Here is a 21,986-nt window from a genome sequence, read left to right as displayed (position 1 = left end):
AAGGAAGGAAGGAAGGAAGGAAGGAAGGAAGGAAGGAAGGAAGGAGGTAAGGACCCTACAAAACTCCCCCTCCACCTTGAATTTTCCTTGGACTTTCCCACATGGCCAAGTCTCTGGTATTTGTCTGAGGCCTTCACCAATGCCCAAACTTCCAATTCTCTGTTACCTCTAAACTAGCCCAGCCCTTGGATGGCTCCAGGTCACTTCTCACATCCCTTCCAGTAACCCAGATCCCTGGCATTGGCCTGAGGCAACTGGTCCTTCCAGATCCTTCTCTGTTACCTCCCAGTCACCCCAGACTATTTGGAAACTCCTAGATCCTTCCCACAGTCTTTCTGTATAAAAGATCCACCTTGCCTCCATTAAAGTGCTCATATTCCTTAAGAGTCTAGCCAATGACTCAGATTCAATCTAGCCAATTATTGCAGATTTTTAGAATCTTTCCCCTTGACCAGTGTTCTAATAAACCTTGTCTTAGAATGAAAGAAGGCTTGGGTCAAATTCATTTGAGGCAGGACCTGTGTCACTATTTCAGGGTCCCAGCACCCCTAAGCCTCAAGAGAAGGATGAAAGTTCCTCAAAGAACTTAGATTCTATTGATAGGAAACAACATGAACACAAAAAAGTAAACAGAAAATATATGTAAAAAACATTAAAACTAAACATAAAGACTACTTTTCCCAGGAAGCCAGCCTTGAGCTGCCCAGTGGGATAACAGTGGAGTAATGACCCATCCATACAAAACATGACACTTTACTTTGTAACATTTACATAAAATTGCATCTTACAGTCATTGTATTGGTGTCTTTTTCTCCTACCAGAAACTCCCTGAAAACACAGACTGCGCCTTATCTAAATTCTTTATCTCCCCCAGCAGTTATTACAATGCTCTGAATACAGTAAGTGTTTGATTTCCTACATTGTACTGTCATTGCATTGGAAAAGCAACAGCTGAGATTTACTTTGATACTTCAGCAGGACTAATGAAAGTTTCCAATTGGGAATGCAAACTATCTCCTTCCAAGATAATCAGGAATTCTGAGCTCAGTTCTGAGAGGAATAATCTTCAGATTCCTTTAACATGATCTACAACGAACTATAGATTCTCACAATAAATATGAAATTTACAGAGTTGTAAGGGGACAAACCCTGTACCATGGCATTTTACATTGAAATGGCACCAAAAAATGTGTGGGTGCTTTTTTTTTCACTACCACCACCCACATCACTGTTACAGCATATGGACACAACTATTTCTGATTGTGGGAGCATTATAGGATGATGTCCCCACCTTGAGTAGAGCTCATTGAGAAGAACAAGGGGAATAATCAGTAGCCCCATCTTAAACAGCCACAGGGTGCTCAGCTATTAGAGCGTCAAACTCTTCTCCAAAGCATGGATCCTCTACCTTGATCTCTTTGGTATCTGGGTTTTGCTGACCTTTACTTTGGCAGCCAAGTCTACCTGTTCCTTTGGGTCCCCCTTGAGTCCTGGTTGCTAACTGTATGCTCCCAAGCACAGACAGATCTCTCCCCTCCATGTTCTCAGATTCTGTAATTAAGAGAACCTTGGACCTCTGCCCACAGCCAGCCTTCTTCACTGGCTCTGCACTCAGACTACTTTGTCCAGTGTTGTATATCACCCATGCCACACCTCTACTCTTTGGTCCCTGTCTTGAAAGATTCCCAGGTTTTGCCATAATGCCATTCCGCAGGTCTGCCACAAGAACAAGAAAATTATGAACAATAATTCTCAGTCACTTTGTCTTGAGTGAGAATAAGATATGACTCTTGGAGACAGGGGAAAGGAGGATAAGATTCCTAGGTATTTCTTTTAAATATATATATGTATGTATATATATATTATATATATGTATATATGTATATATTATATATATATATATTTACTATTAGTTTACAAAATTCAGTTCTACAAGCTTTTGAGTTCCAAATTTTCTCCCCCACCACGGCAGCATGCAATCCCATGTACAGTAGTCAAGTTGTAAAGAAGAATTATAACCAACGCAATGAATGAGAAAGGAGAAACAAAACAAAACAAAAAATAGAGAGAGCAATTTGTAATTTGCGTCAATCTACATTCAGACTCCGGAATTCTTTTTCTGGATGTAGATAGCCTTTTTCATCATGAGTCCTTTGGAGCTGTCTTATAACTTTGCATAGCTGAGATGAGGCCAATCTATCAAAGTCAGTCATCACAGATATGATGTGTCTGTAATTGTGTACAATGTTCTCTTAGTTCTGCTCCCCTCACTCAGCATTAGTTTCTGTAAATCTCTTTTTGTAAGGTTATTATGAAGTCCATCTGCTCCTCATTTCTTATAGCATAATAGTATTCCATTACATTCATATACAACAATGTCTTTAGCCATTCCCCAATTGATGGGCATTCCCTTAATTTCCAATTCTTTGCCACCACAAAAAGAGCTGCTATAAATATTTTTGTATATATGGGTCCTTTTTCCACTTGTATGATCTCTTTGGGATACAGCTCTAGAAGTGTCATTGCTGCATCCAAGGGTATGCACATTTTTATAGCCCTTTGTTCATAGTTCCAAATTGCTCTCCAAAATGGTTGGATCAGTTCACAACTCCGCCAACAACGTATTAGTGTTCCAATTTTCCCACATCATCTCCAGCATTTATCATTTTCCTGTTTTTTAATGTTAGCCAATCTGACTGGTGAGGTGTGGTACCTAAGAGTTGCTTTGATTTGCATTTCTCTGGTCAATAGTGATTTACAGCATTTTTTTCATATGATTATAGATATCTTTAATTTCTTCCTCTGAAAACTACCTGATCATATCCTTTGACCATTTATCAATTGGGGAATAACTTCTTTTCTAATGCATTTGACTCATTTCTCCCTAGGCATTTCTAATGAAAGTTTCTGAGACATATTAGGAATTTTAATGGAATGTTAAAATAATTACTTTCCTTCTAATGAATTTTCTGTTTTATGAATGATTGCAACATGGAAATCAAGACTAAGGAATTACTGAAGAAATCCTGTTTCAATGAAAGTAGGGATTACCCCCTTTTTTGCTTAGTTTGTACAATGGGGACTAACTTGAGGATAGTCTCTAAAATATCAGCCTAAGAATCCAGAAGCATCCTCCGGCAATAGTGGCAAGGTTCTACATGGAAGGCTGTACTAGGTTCAGAGAGTCGGAGACATTTCTTCACTCTTTGGGCAATAAAAAAATCCTACTACATCTCCCTGTGGAACCAAGGACAATGTCAGACCTAATCTGCCTTTTTGGTGAATAGAGTGATTAAATTAAGACAATGGAAACTGGGAGATGATGCTACCTAGAATTACTATGTTCTCAGCAGCTGCAGCATCTCTTTATACAGATTTCTCCTAGAATGTTAGTCCAAAGGGGAAAGACACTGCCTTCAAATGATATATGATGGTGTCTCCTTGGTACTTCAAATGTGACTGTAGCTAATTCTAGCTAATTTGTTTTAATCTCAAACCACTCGAAGGCCAGTGCTAATTTTGGTTTGATTCAGCATGAGGTGACTAGCTTTGGAGAAGAATCTTCTTATTCCTGTGTTAAATTAATAGTCCTGTGAAATAAGCCACAGAGAAACCTGTGGCAATGTGAAATTTAAGGGACAACATGAGAGGAATCTCCTTAATTCACCTATTATTCCTGTATTGCTATGATTGCTCATTTGGAGGATGATGGGGAGCCTCAAAGAAGTCGTGCAATTGGTGGTTTGTTCAAATGATTTCCCATGAATGAGGCATGTTCTGAAATTAAGGCATCCCTGGTGCCCATGGTCTGGTGCCAGCATGCCCATTCCATTATAGGCACTTATAACAAAAGAAAAACCTGCGCAGAGATGGCTGTGCTTAATAAACATAGGGTCGATGATCCTCATCCTGCCTACCCCTTCTCCTGTTCCCTTACCAACATGTTCTAGTGTTTTCCTTGTTTTCCTAGAAATGGTTAATGGATGACTGAGCTTATACACAACATATTGACCTAGCTCCTTTCCAGATAAAGAGTGTGCATTCTCGAACCAGCTCCCTCAGTGTCAGGGATGCCATCCCATAACCAGAGGACTGAATTTTTCCCTTGGAAAGGCTTTCTGGCCTTGGAGGGGCTCCAAGTCATAGTCCCATCCTCTCCCTGGTAACCTCATCACTCTCCTGGGTTTAATTCTCATCCCCCTTCAAACAAGTCACAGATATATACATTACACACACACACACATACACACACACACGCGCACACACACACTCACACCCCTCCAGTATCTTCTCCTGAGCTTCAGTTTCATATGACCAAGTGCCTACTGGATTTTTTCAAATTGTATGTTTTTGAGGGAACATAAATTCATCTCTCCAAAATAAACATTATCTTTCCCCGAAGCTCTATCATCTTTCAAATTTTACTGTTTGCCAAAGGCACCACCATCCTTCCAGTCTCTGTTTCATAACCTTTAGCATCATCCTTGATCCTTTACTCACCCTCACCCTACACATCCAATCAGGTGCTAAATCTTGCAATTTCTACCTTTTTGTATCCAACAGACCCTGCTCTCTATACTCATATAATTACTACTTCATTCCCAGACCTCATCACCTTTCGCCTAGATTACAAAACCCTCATGATTATCTCCCTGCTTTGAGTTTCTCAGTGTTCCAGTCCATCCTACACACTGTTGCCAAAGTGATTTCTATTTTTCTTGGACATATCTGACCATGTCACTCTGCCTAACTCTATTAACTCCAGTATTTTCCTGTTCCCTCTAGGATTAAAATACAAATTCTGTTAGCCTCTAAATCTCTTCAAAATTTTTATCCAGCCTCTAGCCTCACCCACCATGATGCCCACTTCCACACTTTTTTTTCCAAGCAAACTGGCCTTCTATCTCTTCCTTACACATGGCACTCCATGGCCCTTCTCCATGCCTTTGCGCTGATCTGACCTTGTGCCTGGAACGTACTCCCTCCTCAATTTCACCTGCTAGAATCTTTCTTCCTTCAAGATGCAACTTAAACACCATTTTCTATGCGAATAGTTTTTTCCAGATCATCTTTTTTTCTTAAAAGGCTAAACCAAGTCTCACAAGGCTAGACTGAATTTAGATCTCAAATACAGAAAGATGTTCTTACTTATTTTCTGAACCAAGCCATTTCCTTATCCACCCAACTTCTTGCTGCCCTCCCTCCCAAACTACCTCCCACTTAGATCTGATTTTTTTCTTTCTATAGTTATTCAGTATGCACTTATATATATACTATTTTTATATATTTTTATATATATTTTTAATATATATACTATTTTTATCTTCATTAGAATGTAAACACTTTGTAAACAGGTATTGTTTTCATCCATTACATTTACTCTTCCCACCTAGCATGGTATCTTGCAGGAAGCAGGTACTTACTTCATAAAAATTTGTCTGTTAGCCACTCATACTCACCAGACAAGTTCACAAGCCCTGACGCAGCTAGTCATGAGATAAGAGAACAGATTCCATACCTATCACTAAGTTCCATGAAAACATCGATTTCACTCTCCATGAGGTCTTCAGATATGTTCTGGGGACAGAGCTAAAGAGTTAATTGAAAATGTTTGTTTGTTTGTTTGTTTTTTCCAGACCATCTTTTTTCTTAAAGGGCTAAACCGAGTCTCACAAGGCTGGACTGAATTAAAATCTCAAGTGCAGAAAGATGTTCTTACTTATTTACTGAACCAAACCAAAAGGAAAGTAAGGGGGGAAATCCCACTCCTAAAAAGTGAAGATAATAGGTACCTTCAGTTGATTCTGATAGCTACATGTGAGCTCAAGAATGTAAGTGGTGGGAAATTGTTCATTGACCCGATTTTACAAGACAACCCTCCGTTTCTGCTAAAATGGCTTCTAAAAGGTTTTCTATTCTCTGATGTTGTTTATTTCCACTGCGTAAATGTTTAATTCTCTTTCAATGTCTTTTCTTCCTGATACCAACTGATTGTGGCCCAAGCAAGCTGACCAATCTCTGGCACTCAGCCTGCAGTTTAGCCTCTGTGGTGAAGGTTTTCTGGCAAAGGGAGTCAATGTGAGGAAGCTGTAATACTTTTGTACAGTTTGAAAAAAAAAGAAGATGGTGGCTCTGAGAGCCCTTACCTCCACAGAGAGCTCTCCAGCACCTTTCCCATGTCAGCATGATAATACTTGGTCAGAATCAAAATTACCTATGGAGGGGAATGAAACAACAGAGTTTAGTGGTCACTTCCAACCTCAGAGAGAAATACCACTTTTTATCTTGTGATTCCATAACATATCAAACACTGTGTATGAGCTCTTTGCTTTTTCTTCTAGTTGGTCTTAGAGGGAGGTGTTGAACACAAGTGGTCTCTTGGAGGAATATGAAGGTGACTATGGATTCCCAAAGGTTAATGACAGTGAAAAAGAATTTCTCATGGCCCTGACAGTTTCTATCAGTCAGTGAGTCAGTCAATAGGCATTTCTTAAGTACTTACTATATACAAGGCACTGTGCTAAGCACCGAGGAAGATACCAAGAAAGACAAAAACATGGTCCCTTGCCTCAAGTAGCTTACATTCTAATGGTGGAGACAAGCATTCAAATATCTATGTTTGTATGAGATTTTCATTGTAAAAGGGAAGTAATCTCATAGGAAAGGCATAGAGGGTGATGTTGGGGGGAAGGGCAGAAAAAGACCTCTTGCAGAATATGGAATTTGATCTGGGTCTTGAGGAAGTCAAGGATGCTAAGAGGTAGAGGTGAGGAGGGAGAGCTTTCTAGGCAAAGTGGGGGGAAGGGAAGCAGTGAAAGGACCCAGAAAAGTGGGATGACCCCTGAGTGAGGGGTGGTAAAAAGACCTGTATAACTGGAACATAGAGTAAGGCAACATTAATCAAATGGAAGAGCCCATAAAATCTCCAAGGACCAGCTCAGTAATAGATTATGCATCTACCATGACTGGAATGTAATCCCTTCTCATTTCCTTCAAGACTTAGCTCAAGCATTAATATTATATATATATATATATATACATACATACACATTTATTCCATGTGTGCATATATATTTACATGTATGTATTCACGTTGTCTCCTTTGATTGAAATGTAAACTCAAGACCAGAAATGTTCTTTTGTAAGTAGATCTCCAGTGCCTAACACTGTGCCTGTCATATAGTGGGTGCTTAATAAATGCTCATTGATTAACTAATCAATTGATCTAATTGCTGAGAGGATCATCAGCAGAAGGCTGACCACCTTCTCAGAGTAATGAGAGCAAAACACAGGAAGGTCACATTCTACACTGGTGGAAAGAACATCCATGATGATACATCTCAGATCTTTCCAAGCATCACAACATTCAAGATAAATAACACTGAGAAACAGATCCAGATATTTCAGAAGATCCAAGATGATATCTGTACATTTTTTTGCACCTAAGATTAGGCTCTCTGGATTTCAAAACTGATCTTTTTTCTCTTAAAAATGCAGCTCACCAAAGACAGCTACCAATAAGCTCAAATGATTCAAGCCCAGCTTTGAAAAAACCAGGACTGTCACGAAAGGAACAGCTGAGTTAGTCGCAGTCTTGACATAGAGTGGAGCCAGCTTGACTTCTCTTGAGTGGTATTTATCTTAACCAACATGTTCCACAAAAGCAGTGAGCTTCAGCCAGAAAGTGGCGCTCCCTCCAAGCCCAGAAAGACGGTCCTGAAATATGCCATCTCATTACTTTTCCTGAAATGGTGGCTGCTTTCCAAGGCATATGGGGGAGGGGAGGTGTATAAATCATCCATGGTTCAAAAACGAAATAAAAAAATGCATTTCAAACATAAATTGAGCCCCACTTAACAAAGACATTTTCATTATGTACCAATGAAGAAAATGGAAGAGGTTTAAACTGGATAGAAACCTATCCACTCCAAATCAATTTAAGATATTTAAGTTAGCACAAAAATATAAGAAGTAAACATCCCTCACATCACAGATCCTGGTCCAGTGGGGAAGGGGATTCATCCAAAATTATTTCACTGGCCACTGCATTTTAAAGTACATCAAATTCCATTCCACTCTCTGCCAGCCCATGTTAGTTCTTAACACTACAGTTGCCATGGGAACCCCAGAGAGGTAAAATTGGAATGGGCTCCAAGTTCCTGCACAGCTGTTAGCTTGGTTGATTTGGGGTCACCACATCAGCCATCTCCAGCAGTTTGGATCTATCATTCAACTGGGACCATCCTTTTCTCCAACAACCCAATGAGTACTGCCAGAATGGACAACTGGGATTGAGTCTGACATGTGATTTCCTAGGAAATGGAGGAAAGGTTGTATATGGGGCGCTTACATCTTGGACATTAACACTTTAAAACTGGACATGAATGAGCCTTAAGGTCCAACTTCCTTCTCTTATAGAGGTTCAGAAAAGAAAAGAGACTGGCTTAAAGTCACATAGTCATTTAAAATTCAGACCTTCTCACTAGTGGACTATATACTTATCAACCTCCCAAAACTCCTAATAAATGGTTCTACAAGACACTGTCATCCATTCTCAAGAGAGGGAAACCATAACAACATTGTCTCAACCCCACTCCACTCCACAGCCTCCACAAGCTTCCAAGTCAATGGCCTAGATTAGAACTCATCAAAACCTCAAATTTTACTCATTTCAGGGGTGTCCTGCAACTATTCCTTTCATGTGCAAAGACATAACACTTTTATTCTGGATGGAAGTAAACAAAAACAGCTGAAGAATACTTTATAAGAAAATAATAGCAATAAAACAAACTTCAGTCTGAATTGTAGCTCAGCGTCACCCAGATAACTAAGTGGGAGAACTGGGATTTGAACCTATGTCTCCTGGCGTCCAATAGTACTCTTTCTACTTTCTGTTACCTCCAACTTGGTGATTCAGTGGATGGTGGACCAGACCTGTAGTCAGAAAGACCAGAGTTCTAATATCTACAGAAACTTACTAGCTGTGTGATCACTTGACCTCTATTTGTTCATTTCCTCATCTGTAAAATGGGGATAATAACCATACCAACCTCCCAGGGAGGTTGCAAGAATCAAATGAGTTAATAATTATAACATACTTGGTACAGTGCCTGGCACATAGTAAGTGCTATATATAGATGTTAGCCATTATTATTATTAACTATTGTCAGATGAAACTATACTTCATAGATTTCAGAGGTGAATGAGGAATAATTGAACATTTTAATGGGAATCAAGTGAATCATTTGAATTTACACAAATGTTTTCTTTTTCTCTTTCCAAATGTATGATCCACAAAGAATTGGTTAAGAAGCCCATGATAAAGAGAATATTTCAATGGACCATTGATCTCCTCAGTGTAGTCACCTTTCCATTAGCACAGCTCACAACCCACCCCTGCATTTTCTCATCTTTGCTTTCTTATCTTGTGCATTTTGTTGCTATGTCCTTCCCTAAACCTATAAAACTAAATACATAGACACAGATGGACAGGGAAAGATGGCGGGAAGAGTAAGAGTGTTACAGCTGGGTCAGGGCTCTAATATCCTTTACTCCTGATTCCTCTGGCTTCTATTATGGCTCTTACTTGTTTCTTAGATTCCTTCTTACCGCTCCCCGCTCCCCTCCTTTTGATTAGTACATTTTGAATCCTTGTTCCTTTCCTCACTGCTAACTGCCCCAGATCTTGAAAGCCCTCTTGCTTTGCCCAAGCCTTATGACCTATCTTTTCCTAATAATGATTGAGGTCTGGTACCAGTCAAACCCCTTGCCTTGTATGGGGACAAAACTTGATTGAAAGATTTTGCCCTGAGAAGTGACGTCACTTATAGCTAGCTCTTTCATGCCCTTGATTACTCTGAGTACCTTTTGGGGTGGGGGAGGAGGGGGCTGGTTGTCAAGACCTATAATTTTATTGGTTTGGAAACTTCAGGTGAGGAAACTTCCTCTATCAACACAATTTGGCAATTGCTTTGACATTTATAGTCTTTAAAATTTGACTGGAAAAACTAGCAGATTAACTGTGGATTAACCTAAAGTCATATAGCCAAAATGTGTCTGAGAGGCAGGATTTAAACCCAGGTCACCCTTCCATTAGACCACACAGTCCTTCAACATACTGATTACTCCAGAAAAATGCAATGGGCAAATGGAATGAGCTGCATTTATTCCTTCCTCTGAGCTTTTCATAAAACACATAATAATTCACATTTTCAAAACACTTTAAAATTTACAAAGCATTTTCCACCCAACAGTTCTACTACTGAGCTGGGTTGGAAGGAAAATGAGCTCCAGAAGGAAAGGACCTGGGATAAAGTGCCAGCTCAGACCTTTACTAGCCATATAACTCAAGGTACTTCCCTTCTCTGGGCCTCTGTATATGTATGTGTGTGGGTATGTATGCAAAGAGAAGAGGAGGGGGAGGGGGAAAGGGAGAGAGAAAGAGAATGAGGAAGAAAGGAGAAAGAAAGAGAGAGAGAAAAAGACAGAGAGCTAGTGCTAGTGTAGAATAACAGACAAAGAGTCAGAGGCCCCTGAGTTAGGGATACCTGGGTTCAAGTGTAGATTCTGACACACCAGGATATAGGATTCTGACCAAGTTACTTAACCTCTGTTCTGGCAGTTCTCTAAGAAGCAGAATTGTTACTAATTTTCTATAGTAAAAGAATTCCACGAGGAGCTAGCTCCCTACACTAATGATAAGTCAACTATGACAAAAAAAATCTATATATTTATCCATATAGAAATAAATATATACATACATGTATACGATACACACATATATTGAATTACAGCACTGAACATAAGACGTGATCAGATTTTATACAGAGGGAGTGTGGTATAGTTGATAGATAGCTAGACTGGGAGTCATGAAAACCTGGGTTCAAGTTCTATCTCTGGCATAGGTTGGATACGGGCTGCACAGGATTTAAAAGATTCTAAGTTGCAGAAAAGGCCCCAACATACATTAGTAGAGGCAGTTATCTGAGAGTTCCCACAGGAATGAAATGACAAGGCCAGTCCATGGCCCAATCCATCCATGTTTTATATAGTCTAAATTTAGAGGAAAATGAAACCTATGTCCTGCCCAATGAAGCAAATGCTATTTCCTGGATTAAACTCAAGCAGATAAAGAATTCAAAACTGCTTCTTGGTCAGTCTGTCATAGGCAGTTGGATGGATAGTCCATAGAACTTTTGTATCTACCTATCTGTATGTATATATTTATGCATGCATATGTGTATATATGTATCTTATATAAATATATGTATATGTGAGTATATTTATATATTTTCACATGTATGTATGTGAATTTAGGTACACATATGTATGCATATGCATATATATATACATAATAGACAAACAATGGACATGAGTAATGTGGAAAAACTAGAACTGATTCAGACACAAGGACAAGAATGGGCAAGATTGCCTTTTGGATATTGGGCAGTGCTTTGAACAACCCCAAACTTCTTTTTAAAACAAAGGCCCATCTTAAAGTAGTAATAGTAATATCCTTCCATTGATTCTCAATGGATGTGAGCTCTACACTCTTCAGTGAATTCAAGTTGAGGGTCAAAGGGAAGTGGAAGGGCATGGATAGGCTGTAACACCATCCCCAGCGAAGAGCTGCCCAAGAGAAATTGTAGGAAGGATGTCATCAGAGAGATCTCAGTCCATCTTGTGGTGAGAGTGAGGGATGGCTACTGGACAGTCTATGGGCCCTACTGGTATCTACAAAAGGCTAAAAAAAACCAGAGTAAAGACTCTAATCTGTTGGATAGAGACACTATGGAAGATTTTCAGAAGAACATGAACAAGAGTTACTTATGCAAGGGCTATGATCTGAATCACTGGAGTGTGTACCCACAAAGAAGAAATCTTAAGTCCATAGGATAATCAGAGCAAAATAAAAGAGGAAATAGGGAAGGAGCATGGTGTCAATGATAGAGTGCTTGACTTGGAAGCAGGAAGTTGTGGGCTTAAATCCAACTTCTGAAATTTACTAGCTGTGCTTGCACGGGCAAATCACTTTTACTTCTTTGTTTAATTTCCTCATCCATAAAATGTGGGTAATAACTCTTAGAGGTATTCCTTAAATACTTCATAGGGTATTTAAGCATGCTACAACCTCTGAAGCAGATGGGTTCATTGGAATAAGCAACTCTCAGGTAAGGGATCTACCTCTGCCAATACAGATTGGCAACTTCTCTATAACTTAGAATCTTAGGGATTAAAAAACTCTGAAATATTATATAAATGTTAGCTATTTATAGAATTTTAAAAAGGGATTTAAATGTTAACATTGCCCAGTTACTCTTTGATCACAGTTACTTTTGTAATCATGATTTCTTCAAACTTTCAAAAAAAATTGAAATATAACTATAGTATAGCACAGATTTCTCTATACAGTATATAAAGCTCTTTCCATAATGTTGGGGAACTAATACCCACAGCAGGGCAGTGACTTAACCAAGGTCACATGGCTAGTAATTGGCAGAGCTGGAATATCTTTCCCTCCCCCTCTTCCTGTGAGTTCTGCAGCATTTAATTCAATCAGCTACACCACACTCCCTATATCTCATGCAGATGGGAGGTTAAAAAGACATCTTATTGTTATTCAGTCATTTCATTTGTATTTGATTCTATGTAGCCTCATTTGGGATTTTCTTAGCAAAGATGCCGGAGTGGTCTGCCTTTTCCTTTTCCAGATCATTTGACAGATGAGGAAACCGAGGCAAACAGTTAAGTGGGTTAAGTGACTTGCCCAGGGTCACACAGCTAGTAAGTGTCAAAGGCCAGATTTGAACTCAGGTCCTCCTGACTCCAGGTCTGGCATTATCTACTGCATCACTAAGCTTCCCACCAGGGTCAAACACCCAGTCAGCATCAAGTTCAGTATTCTGAGCCAGATCTCTGAACTCCAAAAACAGTTCTCCTTCCCCTGCTCAGGGCTGGCTGGTAAATTCAGAATCCTGAATAACTGGGGAAATGGATTATCAGGCCAGTGTTTTATTCCCAAGAACTAGTTCATCAATATGTTTCTTATGTAGTTTTATGTGCATTCCACCAAAAGAGGCTGCCAGATAATGCTTGGATAAAAAAATAGAGGCTGAGGTCTTTGGAAACTTGAAAGTGTCATCCAAGCATCAGTTGCTTTTATGATTTCTTTGGTTGGTTGTTATTGCTGTTTTATCAATATTGTTACTATTATCATTCCCTAGAGGATTTAGAGAACCCTGAGAAAATCTTAACCCAACAGAATAAATAGATGATAACCCTTTCCCCATGGAAACAATGTGGTAGTTTGCATTGTCACAATGTCATTTGAAAGGTGATTCCAAAAGTAGCGAGTTCCCTGTTACAAAAGGCATTCCAGAACAGTGTGTGGGACCATTTGCTGGAGATATTGTTTAGGGGGTTGATGATAGCCCCAGATAGGGGCTAGATGACATGCCTGCTGAGATCCCTTCAGACTCTGATATTTTGGGGTACAAGGTCTCTATTCTATGTTCTAAGCCCCCCCTCCAGTTTGAGCGTTCTTCAATCTCTATTCCAAGGACACCTTCAGGTTGTAACATTCTATGTTCCCATGAATGAGTCTGTGAATCATTTGCTGATTCCCAGTGATGGCGGTTTCAAATGCATGTATAGCAGCTGAGATAAAGTCCTTCTAAATGGTTCTGTGTCATTCTGTCAACAGCACTAGATTGAGTTAAGAGATCTCAATTCTACTTTGCCTCTGCTGACAGCTGGCTGTGTGACAAGGCATAGTACTTAACCTCTTGATCTGTACAATAAGAGTGGAATCATATTTGTCTTCTCTGTTGTGGGGATGTAGCAGCAAGCACCCCAAGCGTCCCCAGGGTTTGCTGCCAACACAGGTCTTAGATCTGCTTTGCTAAAGGAAAGCAACTCAAAATGGGTTAACAAGCTTACTTTAATCAGTCAAACATATGTATCATTTACCTAGTTCAGGGGAAAAAGGTCAGCACCCCGAACTTCAGAATATACAGACAGAATTATCAAGAAAGAGAAACAGATCAAGTAGACAGTTTCCAAACTGTCCAACCATTACATCCATACCAAATCAACATCTGGGTTTCAACATCTGGGTTTTTCAAAGCCAGGGGACTCTCAACAATGGCTTCCCAGAGTTTCATCTGATCAAATCACAGAACACTTCTCAAAGTGAGCCCCAAAACAAAGCCTCAAATCAGGGTTTATATAGCCTTCTCCTGGCTCTGAGAATGTAACAACCTTCTGGGACCCACTGGCCAATCAAAAAGTATCTGCTGAAAAACAAGCCTCCCACCCCAGGCTCCAGGTGCACTGTAGCCTAGGGGCAGGGAAGATCTTAAAAATTTACATTCGCATTACAGGGGATCAAGCAAGATAATTAACATAAAACTGATATGCACATCATAATAGTCTATAGAATTATGAGGGTCAAATTCAATGTAAAAGCCACTGGATGTGGTTTTCTTATAATGAAGCCCAGAATGTTCCTCCAAGCTTGCCTAATCCTTCCCGCTACTCTATATGCCCTAAAAAGCAGTTCTCTGGAGGTCTAGTTAGGCTCATGGATTTAGCCCTATTGCTGAATCTCCTGTTAGCATTCTAATATCATACCCCACCCCAGTTAGAGGGTGACTTTGAAATCACAGAGATGACCTGTGGCAAATGAGGCAAAAAAAATGGCCTCTTTTGTGTCAATTTTGTGTCAATAGGTCTCTCTGCTCCTAAGGGTCTTACCTGTAGAATAATAAGGCTACCCTTGATTTTATAAGGTCCCTCTAACTCAAAAATACTACGATTTTTATTTTTCTAATCTAACTCAGAGGTTCTTAAACTCATTTAAATTATATACCCCTTTGGAAATCTGGTAAAGTCAATGGACCTCTTAAGAATAGTGTTTTGCAGGGGTGGCCAGGTGGTGCAGTGAGTACGAGTGCCGGCCCCGGAGTCAGGGGACCTGGGATCAGTTCTGGATTCAGATACTTAGCACCCACACAAAATAACTGGCCGTGTAACCTTGAGCAAGTTACTTAACCCCAATTTCTTAAAAAAAAAAAAAAAGAATAGTGTTTTGCTGTATAATTGAAGTAACTGTTATATTTCAATTAAATGTCAGTGAAAATAAAGATGCAATTTTGCCCCATCCAAATCCATGGAACCCAGGTTAAGAACCATTGTTCTAACTCATGTCTTTAGAGCTGTATTTGTTTTTTTACTCAACTCTCAACAACTACCCTCAAGTATGGAATAAAACTCCCCTGTTCTCTAAATCCCTCAATCCTTTAATCAATAAAATAATAAGCATGGATTAAGTGCCTTCTATATGCCAGGCATTGTGCTAGACCCTTGTGATAAAAAGACAAATATAAAACAATTCTCATGGACCTGACATTCTAATTAGTTGACAAAATAATTGTTGTTCCACTGTCATATAATTATGCCTGAACAAATTCATGGGATGGGAAGATTCTTCCCTCTTCACTCAGAGATCAATGATAAACTAGAAAGATTGAAACTTGCATGATGAAACTGGGTTCATGCCCCACCTTCTGACATGTTGGAGGTAAAATTTCTTATGCTAGAATAAGGGATTATGTAATTATTCTCCAAAGAAACTGCTTTTAGTTCTGAAACCTGCTCTCTACTCCAGTGTGACCAGTTCAGCTGGTCAATTGCCATAACCGCTCCCTGGGCTACTAGCTCCAGGGTTTCCATGGCCTTCATGCCTTCCCATAGAACAGAATGGAGTACCTCTTTTTGGCTTGAGGACCCCTACCCCACAGGAAATCCCAAAATTACTGTGTGATCAGCTGAGAAGGTCTATTAGCCAGAGAGATCACCACTGATCCTCTCCCCTTATTTTTTTAATAAACCCTTAGGATCAGAGACATGACTCTGGACAAGGTTTAATGGGTCATTTAATCCAACCCCTTCATTTTACAGATGAAGAAAATGACACCAAGTGAAGTCAAGTAATTTATCCAAGATCACAGAGATCCAAAGTGTGAAAGGGAAGTCTTGGGTCCTCTGATTCCAGAGTCAGAACTATTCCTTCCATACCACATAGCCTTACTTGGCCTGATATTTCCATGGTGTCCCTTGAATAATTTCCTCTACTGGGCCATAGTGGAAAAATCAAAGGATTTTTAATCTAGGAGGCCCAAGTTTGAATCCTCCTCTGCTATTGACTGCCATGTCTTTGTTGTTTGTGCTTCATTCTCAAAGAGGACCATGACATCAAGAAGGTGATGCCATGAAATGCAAGTGAATTGGATTTAAGTGAGATAGGGCTGTGCAAAGTCACCAGCTTCACTTAATCCTCTGGCGCCATCTGAGTCCAGTGGCAAGATACAGATCAGGACAACTGGAGATGGCCCCTGATGCAGGGGAGACCTTGGCCTTTTTAAGCCAAGGTCCTTCCCAGGTCTCAGTTTATCTGCAGCAAGGCCCATTCATTCAGTGATTAAGGCCATGTAAGAAATGAGGCAAAAAATGGCCTCTTTTACCTAGTCATGTAATCTTGAGGAAATCACTTCTCTAGATCATGAAATGGGTGAACACAATGAAGGAAGGAAAAAAAAAACAGAAAATCCTAAACCTTGTTCTTAATTCCTCAGTCATGAGAAACTCATTGAATCATAGAGCTGGAAGTTGGTCCCCAGAGATCATCAAATCATTGGATTATAAGATTTATAACTACAAGAGTCCTTGCAAGTCATCTGGTGCAACGATAATATTATATAGACAAGGAAACTTAGGCATGAGGAACACTTACTCGAGGTCACACAGAAAGTTAGTGAAAGAACCAGAGCCGAAGCTTAAGTATCCTGATTCCTGGTCTTTTCAGATATTCGTAATCTTTCCAAAGTCTGCTCTATAATCACCCTACAGAGAATCTCATGTATTTTAGGCCCGCCCCCAATGTAACATGGGCTAACTCTTGCAACTGCCCAATGCAGCTTCTACAAGCTTCCAAGAAAACAACTAAGGTCAGAACACATTGAAATCTCATTTTTCACAAACCAGTTGAATGGTAGCTTACAGCAATGCTGCTTATGAAAAAGATTTTTTTAAAGCAAACCTTAAGTAGAACCACAGCTCATGATACTCTCATGCAAAGAAAATATCGGACATCCATTCACTCAGTGGAATTCAAAACTGCTTCCCATATCAGTCCATCTCTCCAGCTCTCATTCTGCAGTTCAATTTGGATCCACAAATGGGGAATTATTGCCCTGAGGAACATATAATGTCATTGCTCAGACCTTCAATGAGCCTGTTAAATTCATTTAAAAATGAAGACACCCTATACTCTATCTCAAGACTCCTGAAATGAGTTTATGGTAAATGACTTAGGGGCTAGACAAAACCACAGTCCTCAGAATTTTGGTCCCTTAAATGATATTAGCAGATCTATGCACCAGTCATGTCCAGGGGCTGACGGAAAGGGAGTCTATAAGTTCCAAAGCCAAAAGGACTGTGACAAAATATTTAATTTCATCTCCTGAAAAGATATTTTGGCTGTTTTCTATTCGCTTTTTTAAACAGGTAAGACTTTGTATCCTGGGAATCTTTTTTATGTTGTTGCAGCTAGAAAGGCAAGCATGGTATAGTGGAAATGGTACTGTGTTTGGAGTCAGATGACCAAGGTTCCAGTCCTGGCTCTGTTTCATCTCGGCATGATGCTCACTCCTCTGTACCTCAGTTTCCTCACTTGTGAAACGGGCAGAGTAATCATCACTACCTATTTCATAGCTTTCCTGAGGCTCAGTTGGTTCCTCCATAAAATGGGGACTTTCATCCACAATTTGTTGTGTTAAATGAGTAAATATCTATAAAGTGCTTTATAAACCTTAAAGTTCTATAGAAATGCTGTTGGTAGTACAGTCATCCCTTTTACTCTGCAACTTTCCTCATCTCAGTTTCAATATGTCATGGGTCAGAATAATAAATTAAGTGGGAATTTTGAGGGATTTTTGTGGAAGCTGTAGACAATGTGCAAAGGCCAGCAGATGATACAGAAAAAGTTTAGAAACTCAGAAGGGTACAAAATATATGTGCAATATTGTATAATATCAACATATTTTATCTTTTAATGCCATAAAAATTCAGATGTCTCTGCTTTGAACGGAGGGTCAAAAAATTTTACATAGATTTTCCAATTTGTGGAGGTACTGCACCCCTAACCCCTGCAAAGTGGAAGGGATAATTGGAGTAGTCACCACTGTTATCACCACAGTACTAGTGATTATGTTAAATGAGGGAGGGCTTCTGATGCCCTGTCCACCTCTCAAGCTATGATATCCCATGATCCTAGGAATCAGATGAGGGAGTGAGACACTGTATGTATAAAACATTATGTATAAATGTTAGTTAGCATTATTATAGAATTCATACAATCTTAAAGCTAGAAAGGGACCTCAATGGTAATCTAGTTCCAGGGACTTTTCTATGTTATGGACCCCTTCAACAATCTAGAGAAACCTATGAACCACTTCCCAGAATATTGTTTTTTAAATAATTGAAGAAAATATTAAATTTCAGTTAGAGGTTAGTAAAAATCAAGATGTAATTTTTCCCCCTTCATCCAAGTTCCTTGATCTCCTGAAGTCTATTCATAGATCCTTGGTTAAGAAACTCTGACCTAGGGTAGCTAGGTGATTCAGTGAATAGAGCACCAGCCCTGGAATCAGAAGAACCTGAGTTCAAATCTGACCTCAAACACTTGACACAAGTACTAGCTGTGTGACCTTAAGCTTGTCCCTTAACCCCAATTGCCTTGCCTTTACCTCTCCAAAAAAAAAAAAAAAAGAAACCTTGACCTAGTTTAACCTATTCCTGAACAGGAAATGCTTCTGTAACATCACCCAAAAGTGTTCATTATGCCTTTACTTAAAGATTTATACTCCATAGAATCCACAGGCTCCCTAATCTCATTGAATGGGACAGTTTTTCCAGTGATACAGATTGCAACCCATCCATACCTGTCTATCTTGTGAAATCATTATCTATATCCTCCTATAAATTTACCCACAGGGAGTCTACCCAATAGTTTCGGGTGTATCCTTTTCACTTCTTTATATTGTTAATATATGAAAGAAACACATGGGCTGTCCATCAGTCATGCTTGGTTCTTGCCACCTGACCAATCTCTCTTTTTGTGTATATACGTGTCTTCATGTATACAGAGATTTATGTGTGTACACATATGTCTACAGCTATGTACATGTGCATATTGTATATATAACACAAACAATAATCTATATATGTACATATCTGATATATACAGTATGTTGTATATATAGATGCTACATATAACACATATTGCTGTATGTAGCATATGGGTATATGTGCACATGCATGTGTATTCATACAAATTGTGTGTATACACATATATACATACACACCTAGCATTTATATGCTTCAAAGGGCCTGGAGAATGGGTTCTCTGTGTCTAGGGAAAGGGGTTGTGCCAGCATGACAGGGTAACCTAATAATAGCTAACATTTATATAGAGCTTACTGTATAGTTTCAGGCACTGTCACTTTACAATGACCTCAACAACCCTAGGAAGTAGGCGCTATTATTATCCCCATTTTACAGATGAAAAAATTATATTCTATGTGAAATTATATGTACATATATATATGTATATATATATATACACATAGATATTCCCTTGATGATCTATTCAGCTCTCCTTCTCCTTTCCATTCCCTCTGTAGCTCTCCTCATTGTTAACAAGGGATTTAGAAATGGAAAAGGAACTTTCAGATCATCTTATTGGCCAAATGGAGAGAAGGAACATGAGGCCCAGCAAGGTGCTGAGGCGACTGTGATTGTATGGGTAGTAAGTAGCAGAAGCAAGATTTGAGTCTAGTTCTCCTGACTTCATCTCTATAGCAATTGTCTATTAAACTCAGATCCAAGAACCCCCTCAATAGGCCTGAGTGACTTCAGGAAATTCCAAAGGTAACGAACTATTCAGTTTCTCTGGTTCTAATGCTAGACTGTGTCCACTAGCCTGCCTCTGGCTCCTCCTTCAAGTGACTGGGCCTACATTTTGCTTCTTTTCTGCAAGGCTTGATAATTTTCAACTCTTTTTTGTAGACTGGATTGTGGCCAAAATGCTGTATATGCTGCTGCAAAGGGCCTGGGGAATGGGCTCTTGTGCCTGGGAAAAGGGGCTGTAACACCATGACAAGGCAAATTACACAGAGAAGCAATCAAAGGCTAATTGAATGAGCTAGAATTTCAAACATTATATTAAACATTATATTAAATACAATAAAGTATTTCTACTCCTCCCATTCTTCTCCCTTCCTCTCCCCTATTCAAACATCATTCCCCATCCAAAGCTCCCAACAGATGCTGCTACAGAACCCCTCCTGTGCACTTGGGATAAAGACAAATAATTATCAGCAGGCTCAGCTCATTCCTGTATTATACCTCCTTCAACCCCTCCCCTCCCATCCCCATCCCCATACCACCCCCCCACACACACCTCAGTCTATACAATACAATGCAATCCTTGTCTTGCCTTTCCTTCTTTCTCATGCTTGGCTGCTGCCAAAGCTCAAACATCACAAAAAAGGCCTATTGGCAGAAGAATACTTGGGCAGGGAGTGGAGCAGAGATAGAGAACAGAGTGTAGCTTTGGGAGCTAGGCCACAATACAGTTATGCCAGGTGTCAGCAACCTGATGCCAAAGGTAACTAAAAGTAAGGAGTTTTGTCGCCACCATCAGCTTCCAAAGTAAAATGGCAGAAAGTTAAAGTTTGCCAACCCATCTCCCAACTCCAACACCTCTTCCCCTATCCCCCTAAGAACCTTGTGTACTCACACTTTCCCCTGGCTATTTCTCAAGACCTCATTGAGTAGCTCTGCTTCCTCAGACCTAAACCAACCAGGCAACATGTCTCTTCCCTTCCATACCTACATAATCAAAACTCCCATCTCCCCTGAATTCAGCATCACATCACAAAGAAATCAATCTAAGGTACAAATGACAGACAGGTTAATAGAGGGAATTTTATATTATCAATGTGCCTCATCACTCCCAAGGGAAGGATCAAATAATGGAGTTTGAGGACTTTGGGGGATTATGAAATAAAGCTGGCACTGGGCACCAGCCTGAGTAGGAGAATATACAAAAAGATTTGAGAAGGGTCTAGTTGAAGTAAAAGGATAAAGAAGAAATTGGGCTTAGGATGATGGTGAAAATAAGAATTTTGGTAGTAGTCAAAAAGAGATAGAGAAGTTGAAAGTCAGAGGATGTATGATATATGGTGGAGTGGGGGAGGAATGCCTATAAAATATACTACTAAAAATTAGTGCTGTTGTCAGTTCAGCCATTTTTCATTCATATCTCATTCATGATCCCATTTGGGGTTTTCTTGGCAAAGATACTGTAGTGGTTTGCCATTTCCTTTTCCAGCCCGTTTTACAGATGAGGAAAATGAGGCAAACAGGGTTAAGTGACTTGTCCAGAGTCATACAACTAATATGTATTTAAGGAAAGATTTGAACTCAGGAAGAAGACTCCTAACTTCAGGCTACCAAGCTGCCTTATTACCTGTAGGACCTTGAAAAATGAACATTTAGGAAAGCCCTTTAACCTTCCTAGACCTCCATTTCCTCATCTGTAAAATGAAAGCAATGGATGAAATACAAAGATGTGCTGGAGACAGCTCCTACCAGCTCAAAGAAGAGCCAATTGTTAAATTTTCAGTGTAAGCATTTATACCTCAGCAGTCAACAAATCCTACAAATAAAGACTTGAGTCAGTTTTGTTGATTGTGTAGACAAGAAAGGGATGGAGGAAAAGTTAAGAAGGCAAATTAGATTTAAAACTATGTCTCATGCATTTTTTCTTTCAGAGAGCTGGATGTTAAACACTTACCATTACACTCCTGACCAGAGGGCCTCTAAGATTCCTTTTATCCCTAGATCTATGATTCTATGGTCCT

General features: G+C 39.6%; 1 protein-coding gene across 3 annotated transcripts in view; it reads right to left on the bottom strand.

The window, feature by feature from the left end:
- SORCS2 (sortilin related VPS10 domain containing receptor 2) overlaps positions 1–21,986 on the bottom strand; it is a 1,276,597-nt gene that overhangs the window by 804,424 nt on the left and 450,187 nt on the right. For all 3 annotated transcript variants that reach the window (XM_069070295.1, XM_069070289.1, XM_069070305.1), the window contains exon 2: positions 6,147–6,214. In XM_069070295.1, coding sequence (XP_068926396.1) covers positions 6,147–6,214 — 68 coding nt within the window. The remainder of the gene's footprint in view (positions 1–6,146; positions 6,215–21,986) is intronic.

The sequence above is a fragment of the Petaurus breviceps genome, unplaced genomic scaffold, assembly GCF_028583685.1.
Source record: "Petaurus breviceps papuanus isolate PSGF00001 unplaced genomic scaffold, PetGlider_PUasm1.0 140, whole genome shotgun sequence".
In the NCBI taxonomy this organism is placed as follows: domain Eukaryota; kingdom Metazoa; phylum Chordata; class Mammalia; order Diprotodontia; family Petauridae; genus Petaurus; species Petaurus breviceps.
This window is presented reverse-complemented; position numbering and strand designations above follow the sequence as displayed.